The 8,970-nt window shown below is 43.3% G+C and overlaps 1 protein-coding gene across 1 annotated transcript; it reads right to left on the bottom strand.

Moving 5' to 3' along the window:
- Positions 1–784: 784 nt before the first annotated feature.
- LOC124652313 (cytosolic sulfotransferase 18-like) lies at positions 785–1,795 on the bottom strand. The gene has a single exon (XM_047191337.1). It carries the CDS (start codon positions 1,775–1,777, stop codon positions 785–787), a length of 993 nt encoding a protein of 330 aa, XP_047047293.1. The 5' UTR covers positions 1,778–1,795.
- Between the last annotated feature and the right edge of the window lie 7,175 nt (positions 1,796–8,970).

Genomic DNA, 8,970 nt, shown 5'->3' with positions numbered 1-8,970 from the left:
TTCATGTAGATGGTACTTTCTCAGTCAAATCGCTATACAATGTGATCCTTCATTCTGATACACCAGTTGATAATAATAAAAAAATCTGGAAGATGAAGATACCATTAAAAATTAAGATTTTTGGATGGTACCTTCGTCGAGGAGTTATTCTTACAAAAGATAATCTTGTTAAGCGGAATTGGCACGGAAGTAAACGGTGTGTTTTCTGCCATCATGATGAAACTATTAAACACCTGTTTTTCCAGTGCCATTTTGCGAGATCTATATGGTCAGTCATCCAAGTAGCATCTACCCTGTATCCCCCGACTAGTGTGGCCAATGTCTTTGGCAACTGGCTTCACGGTGTCGATTCAAGGTTTAAGTTGCTTCTTAGGGTGGGGGCGCTTGCAGTTATCTGGGCGCTTTGGCTAAGTAGAAATGACAAGATTTTTAATGATAAAAATTGTTCTTTGTTGCAGGTCATCTACAGATGTACATGTATTCTCCGTTCGTGGTTACCTCTTCAGCGGATGGAGAACCGAGACCTATTTACGGAGGTCTGTACACGGTTGGAGGCTACGGCGAGGGATACTTTTTCCCTACATGGGTGGCAGCATAGTCTACGGATTGCAGCGCCACCCTCATCTTAGGCGTTATATGATTCATCGCTTCGATATGTATTTCGCCTAGTTTTTTTATATATACTTTGATTCCAGACACTTGAACGGCTGTGTGCATCCTGGTTATGCAGAGGCTGGATGTAATTGCTTCCAAAAGTAATAAAGCATCCTTTATCGAAAAAAAATCAAAACATAAGCCCGCATCCTTGGAGCTTCTCTTGGACGATGCGGTCTAACTTTTCCGCCATCTCTTGGCTCATGTGGTTTGTCCAGTCTCCTACTTTTCCTTTCCTGAAAAACACAGAGTTATCAAGGTACACTTTGTTTCCTCGATCAACTCCGCCTACCTGGTTAACCTGTAGGCCGGTAAGCATTTCAAAGCTGCACAGCCTCACCACCTCTTCGGCAACGCCAGAGCTCTCCTCCTCTTTGGTCAACGGGACGCCAAGGAATTTCGCTAGCGTCCGCACAGCTTGCACCGGATCTGACATGATCTCTTCATACTTCAGAAAAAGAACGTTGTTAGGCCTTGCTAGGCTCTCCTTCCAGTACTCGAGGCAGTGATCCCAGAAGGGGCCATAAGGTGAGAACCCCTCGCAGAACATGCTGAAAGCATTCTCCATCGACAAGTTGCAACCCTTGACAACTCTGTTCTCGTAGTGCAACCTTGACACCAGGGTGTCCTTGGGGTCCCGGCACAGGTACACGATTCGGCGGCCACGCGAACTCGTCGTGTCCGGTGGGAGCATCGACATGGGCATGTGCGTCGCGAGAAGCCTCGGAGAAGGAAGCGTCTCAATATCAGCATGATCCGTGCTGAGGCCAGAGATCTCGATGAACGGCACGACGTCATGAGGGTGGCGGGTGAGGAGCGGGTGGTTGGCGAAGCTGTAGCGGGAGCGGTTGGTGATGGTGAAGGCGAGTGCCTTGAGCCAGGTGGTGCCACACTTGGGCTGCGTGGCGAGGATGATGTCGTCGGCGCGGGGTTTGTAGGTTTCTTGGACTAGCAAGATCTTCTCTAGCATCTGTGGCCGGAACCAGTACTTCTTGTATTGAATCAGTGGTTGTGACCACCCTTCTCTTGCTGGGAGTGTGGACATGAAATGTTTGAGCTGGCTTTCTTTGGGTAGGTCACCTTCTGATGAACTCTTGGTGGGACTCTCTTGAGCGTGAGCCATGGCTGATCGGAGAGGAGGCAAAGCTCTCAGTTCCTGGCTTGTTGCTCGATGTATGCTACTGGTTTTATGCCAGTCGATGGAGGATGATTCAGAGAGAGGAAGCTGGTTGTTAGTGCGGTGATGCAATAATAGATATTTGTTTATGTGTGCTGCATATGTATAAAATGGATAGATGGTACGATCGATCGAGATGTTACTATAGTTTATGGAGGAGCAGGTTCACGTGGCGGCTAAAGTTTAGAAAAGACCAACCATTACGTTTCGGAAAAGTTGTAAGAAGGGAACCAACCTATGGTTGGGTGGTTAGGAGGGCAGTAGCACCCCAGTCCACCAGAGTTCAAATCACAGATTTGACACTTTGATGTCTCATTAAAGACGGAATATTCTTCAGTGGGAGGCGACGTTCCCGTCGACAGCGAAGTGCTCATAGGGGTGTAGGGTGTGCGTGCGTTTATAGAGGTGAGTGTATGTGCGTATTTGTGACCGTCTACGTCTGTACTGTGTTTCGCAAAAAAAAGCTGTAAGAAACTAAGAAAGTTTCAGTAAAAAATGCCGTTATATTTTTGGTCTACATGAAAAAACAAAATGGTGGAGGAATAAAAACTCTTTTCTGTATCAATTTTTTCATGTAGCACAAAATGCTACGTATATTTTTGCCATATTTCTGGCGACATTCAGGATGTGTATAGACATATTTTTTATATTGTATTTGTAAACACAGAAATATAGGATTTTTTTTTGTTTTTGCAAAAGCGAGCGCACCGGTGCTAAGGAGCCTCCAGCAGTTTTCGCCATCAAATTAAATGTGAATAACCCGTCCTCCTCTCTTTGAAACAAGGGGCGTTTCCGGTTCTGTGCGTGCTTCAAACAATTTTGTCTTCTCCATATTACCATATCTCTAGAGTCAATAATTTTCTATGAGGAACTACTGAACTCAATCACTTGCTGCCGTTACTCAACAGTTTTACGTTGAGGTCTATCCCGTAGAGGTAGTCAAATTGGATCAGTGATCGATTTCTAGGTTTCGTCGTAAATCTAATTGGTTACTTCCAATTACGTAAATCAATAGTTCAAACCGCACTCAAAGGTAGGGCATTTCCCATTGATATAGGAACTTTTGTACCAGAAACAATAGTATCTCCAATTATAGCCCCTCCGGGATGTAAAATATATCTCTTCTCACCATCCCCATAGTGTATGAGACAAATGTATGCATTTCGATTAGGGTCGTATTCTATGGTTACGATTCTACCGGATATGTCTTTTTGATTCCGTCTAAAATCTATTTTACGGTATAGGCGCTTATGACCTCCCCTCTATGCCTTGCGGTAATGATTCCTCCGGAATTACGACCTTTACCACAACGGTGTCGTCCATGGATCAAATTATTTCGTGGATTGGATTTCACTTGCCTGTCTACGGTTCCCTTGCGTGTGCTCGGGATAGGTGTTTTGTATAAATGTTTCGCCGTATTATTAAGTATTCTCCTTTAGTTTTTTTCTCTATCTAGAAGTGGAATAGAATAACCCGGTTGAAGGGTAATGATCATACGTCTGTAATGCATTGTATGTCCCAGAATAGGTCCTATTCTTCTACCCTTTCCAGGTAGTCGATGGCTATTCACAGCTACTACCTTAACACCAAAGAAGAGTTCGACCCAATGCTTTATTTCTGTCTTAGTGAATCCCGATTCGACATTAAAAGTATATTGATTCTTTCCCAATAAACGAAGACTTTTTTCTGTAAATACTGCGTATTTGATTCCATCCATAAATCGACTTTCCCTCCTATGCTCTGAGTTCCAGTATCGATAAGAATTCGAGTTCTTATTGTTCTTATGTTATGGTATGAATATACCATACCAATTCGACATGTAGAATGGGACTCTCTCTTTGTCCTCGTCCGATTAATCCACTTTTTTAAAGACCTCAAAACTTTGAATTGAAGGATTTGATTACAAAATATTCAATTGGAATGGATTCACAATAAAATAATTCAAAAAAAAAAATTCTGAATTTTTGATTTCATAATCATTTCTGTTTAAAATTGCATTCTAAAAAAGAATAAAGAACCTATATTATAATATGGGTTCCATGATTAATCGTTTGCTATGCCAGTATCTATACGTGTTTATTAGATGTATAAAGCCCTTCTTTCTCAAATTTAGAAGGAATTCCACTAACAACACAACGTAATTACCCGATTCGTTAGAACAGGATTTACGAAAGGGTTGCTTAGATTTAAGAAAAGGTTGTTTAGATGTATACATTATTTATTCCTTATTTAAAATTGAAAAAAATTCATTCATTTCTTTATTTTATTAATTTAGTATCCAGAAGAAGTAGTCTTTCTTTGATCCATATCTTATTTAATTCATAATCTTATTTAATTCATATTATAGTATATGAATACTCTCTATACATATGAAATAATATCTACCGAAAATCAGATGAGTTGATTTGTATTTTATACTATAATGTTTTTTATTTATATATTAATTATGAAGTTCTTATAAATATGAAGTTCTTACTCTTTTTGTTCTTTGTAAAAATAGAACACATGATGTTGCTATTTCTTTATTTCGTGATGAGTGGTATGTTTGCGACAATAACGACAAAAAATTTTGAATTCTAATTGTCCGGGTGTATTGTAGCGATTCTTTTGAGTACTATATCTAGAAATCCCCGTCGATTCCTCATTGGCACCTTTTCGAACACAACTGATGCATTCCAAAATAACTCTGATTCTAACATCTTTCCCCTTTGCCATGAACCTCCTTTTCTTTTTGGATTGACTTAACTTAATTCTTTTATTCTTCTATTTAGAATCCGAAGAAGAAGAATAAAATCCATTAGAATAATTTATTTTTCAAAAAAACTTTTCTTATTCGTCTTTTTCTATCTTCCCATTCATCTCCACTATACCCCTCGTCTTCTAATTCCTTCCATTCGACCAAGGAATTCTCTATAATAATTCGCAAATCCAAATCTGCTAATTGTTCTCTAATAGCACCTGCTCCTGTTGCAATTTCCCGATTTCGAAATGTTGCAAAGCCTGGGGTAGAAAAAAAGGGAGAAATGCTGTGGTTACAGGATGCAATTTCCTCTTCGAATAAACCTCGTAATCGTAAAAAAGTGGGTTTTTTAGTGCTGGGCCTAGCAAAAGAGAAATCGCCGTATACTAGGCCTTCCAACTTCTTAAGAGGTTTATCTAAAAGATTCGCGATATAACTAGGAAGACCTTTCAAATACCACACATGAGTCACGGGACATGCGAGTTTACATACGATATTGATTCTCTTTGTCACACGATACTTTACTTGTCCGAGGTTCGATCATCGGTATCTCCATACCTAGTTCAACCTCGTTTCCGACAAGTACTCTTTACTCGTTCCGTGGTATGTAATCTCTTGTGAACCAGTCACATGCTTGCAAGCTAATTAGACGACATTCCACCGAGAGGGCCTAGAGTGTATCTATCCGTCATCGGGATGGACAAATCCCACTATTGATCCATATGCCTCAACTCACACTTTCCGAACACTTAATCCCATCTTTATAGCCACCCATTTACGCAATGGCGTTTGATGTAATCAAAGCATCCTTCCGGTGTAAGTGATTTACATGATCTCATGGTCGAAGGACTAGGTAACTATGTATCGAAAGCTTATAGCAAATTGAACTTAATGACTTGATCTTATGCTACGCTTATTTGGGTGTGTGTCCATTATATCATTCATCCAATGACATAACCTTGTTATTAATAACATCCAATGTTCATGATCACGAAACCATGATCATCTATTAATCAACAAGCTAGTTATACAAGAGGCTTACTAGGGACTCCTTGTTGTTTACATAACACACATGTATCAATGTTTCGGTTAATACAATTATAGCATGGTATGCAAACATTTATCATAAACACAAATATATTATAATAACCACTTTATTATTGCCTCTTGGGCATATCTCCAACACTGTCAACTCGAGCCTGGGTCACCATGTTCCTTCCGTCACCTTCTCGTGGAGGATCTCACACCGCCACCGTAGTGGGTCGGGGACTATTTTGCCTTGGACTATTTCTGCGTGGAGCACTTTCGGGTTGTGGTGCAACTTCTCTTCCTGCTATCGCTACCCACATAATGCCAACTCCTGCCATAGCCATCTGGTACAGTGATTCCCTGGGATCTCCGTGAGGTGGTTTAGATGCCATTATATAGGCATGTGTCGCCATATACCCTGCCTCCGGAGTTTTTGGGATGATGTGCCCTCTCGTGTCTATTGACATAATGGACATGTTGAGATTTTGGATCAATTTTTTTCCCGTTCTTGCTCGGGCACGTTTGCCAATTGAGATCTTGCTCTTGAGCGGGTGTCCCTGTGACTATCTCCCGAAGTTCTCGAGTATCGACTCAAGTTGGTCCTGCGCGCACTTGACGCAGAAGTTGCAGCTCTTCTTTCGTCGAGCATTGCCCTCTGTTTTTCTAGCTCTCGTCCAGCACGAGTGAGTTTATATTGATACGCTTGCAACGCCTGCGGCGTAGCTGCAGTACTCATCGGCTTTGTGCCATCCATGGCTCTCTTAGCTCTATCCCAAGCTTCCTGCGGCAGCTGTACTTTTTCCCGCGGTGTGGATCCGATGTATTTATTTCCTGTTCCACGCGTGAGATCTGCGGGATCGATGCAGGGGTTGCTCAAATCATCGAAAGCCTCCGACGCTTCATCCTCTTGACGGCTTGTTCCCCCGATTACGCGGACTTGATAATATGTTGCAGTTGTGTTCTCCTCAGCTTCAGGGTTGATGACACCATCGTATAGATCAGCGAAGACCTCCCTACTAGCAGTAGAGTTGTTGGTGAAGTTGAAGTTGGTGAAGCCGACATTGTCGAAGCTTTCCGAGTCGCTGTCTAGATAGAAATCTGTGAATGACTCGAAAGTCATGTTGCCGAACAGATCGACGAGTCCCCCCGCCGCCGGCGGGCTTGGTGAAGCTTGGCGCGAAACTTCCTCGTCGCCTAACTCGATGGATGATGCTGATGATCCCGAGAAATTGGAATCGACCGCTGACGATCCTGAAAAAATCGGTGCCGCGAGACAATGCAATCCTTCTTTCCCGACGAGGAAGCGAAAGCTCCCGAACGTCATCTCCGTCGACTCCTCCAGATCGGCATATGCATGCAAACGGGCGGGAGGGTAAGGAACAAAATCGGCGAGATCAGGTTGGACTCGTTTACCTCCGTCCATCGCGTTGCTTGCAATAGATGATGATGTTGACAATGCCATCGAGATCACCTCCTTGCGGCCTCCAATTCTCACATACGGCGCCAATTGACAAGGGATTAACTTGTCAATGCCTACAGATTGTAGACTTAGGGTTTCGTAGAAAGTAGAGGACACGTAGATCTCGAAGGTTCGGTCGAAAAGGTGCTCGACTCAGAAATTACGGTGGTGTGTTGACAATAGATTCGATTCCCTCTTTTTCCCTCGGTTCCCCTTTATATAGGAGGCGGAGGCGAGACTTTCCGTGCCGTGTAAGTTACAAACAATGAGAGGCATATTGGGCCTTCCCTATTTTGCTACATTATTCCTAATACAACTCTATTTCCTTATCCGAAGTTCTATGGGCTTCTGGGCCTTCAAAGCTTCGGGTTCTTCGGGCTTCATGTCTACTCCAGATAACCCGGGTGTCTTATTCGGCATGCCTATTCGGCATACCTATGTCAGGAGTATTTACATAGCATATTTTGTTGCATGCAATGTTAAGGACCATGATCATGCACACAAAAATGTTTATCCGGTACGCTTCGAAAGTAGAAATCACCTACTTCCTTAATACTTCCTTAATACCTGAAAAGTATCTTATTTATCATTGTTATCCCTGGACACTAAACCAATTAGTCAAGAAAGAGAAGTGCTAGGACGATTCTGCTACTTTTCTAAGCTGTAGCTACTGGATTCAAGCGTTTACATAGCTATATGTACCAAGAATGCATTAGAGGACTCACATTTCTGTCAGCTAGGATGGCGCGGTAAATAAGATCTGCCATATGAGTCACTTTAATTTGTGCGATCATAATTTTCGCGATCCTCACCCAACCATGGATGTACGTGTGCATGTCTTCAACAAATCTGAAACTAACATGCCTGAGAAATGAGCGGAACACATGTATCAGTCAAACTAACAAATGGAATCTTTGATGCAGTAGTGTAGAAAGAAGAAGTTACAAGTGGGGATTCCAGGGGAAGCGAGAGTACGAACTTGGTGCCATTATTCTCTTCGAGCAGGCGCGTCCGAGGCTAAGTTGTACTGCCATGGTTACTCCGTAAGGTTGAGAATTGGTTGCATCGAATATTATGCTAAGTTCTGGCCCGGGTCTTGCTTTTGTACACGATTCTTGCATCTTGGACACAATTCACGTCCTCATTAACCTTGATTCCATTTTTCTTCATATTACCTCATGGGACGAGCTTGATTATGGGGCGATATTGATTATGGGGCGTGATTGACCGGGGCATGATTACATATCTTCTCGGGCGAGGTTACATTCCTTCTGGAACCCGATTGATTTTGGGACGATATTACATACCTTGTGCGATTTCTGGTGCGGCCCATCTAGGAAATCGTTGGAAAGGGGGTGATGACCAAAACTAGTCGCGGTGAGAGGAAGGCGGAATAGGGAATATATTCATTCTTTTTTAAGTAGTGTAGAAACGAAAATATTCGCTTGTCTCGTTCGTGACTGGGCCATTAACAACGATGGGCTTGTAGGCAGCTACTCCTTAATACCAGGCCATTTCACGATGGCCCATAACAAGATCAAGTGCAGGCTCAGTAGGGAGCAATAGCAGCGCATGTCCATCCCGCAAAGAAACCCTAATCTCGATCTCAACTTCCTCACCGGCGGCGAAATCCAGAGCCGGCGCAGGGGGAGGAGTCTGAGTCCTCAACATGAGCGCGCACACCGTCAACGGCACACCGGCCGAGGGAGACGTCTGGAGCGAAGTCAAGACCGAGGAGGGGAAGAAAGCCCTCTCCCTCGCCAATCAGAGCGGGCTAGATGCCGTGGAAGGAGAGAAGGCTGTGTCCCTCGCCGTCCGTAGCGGGCTAAAAGCCGAGGTAGCCGTCTACCTCGCCGTCCGGGGTGGGCTCGATGCCGAGCAGGTGAAGAAGCTCCTCAATGACGCCGTTCA

The sequence above is a fragment of the Lolium rigidum genome, chromosome 5 (genome assembly GCF_022539505.1).
Source record: "Lolium rigidum isolate FL_2022 chromosome 5, APGP_CSIRO_Lrig_0.1, whole genome shotgun sequence".
NCBI classification, from domain to species: domain Eukaryota; kingdom Viridiplantae; phylum Streptophyta; class Magnoliopsida; order Poales; family Poaceae; genus Lolium; species Lolium rigidum.
This window is presented reverse-complemented; position numbering and strand designations above follow the sequence as displayed.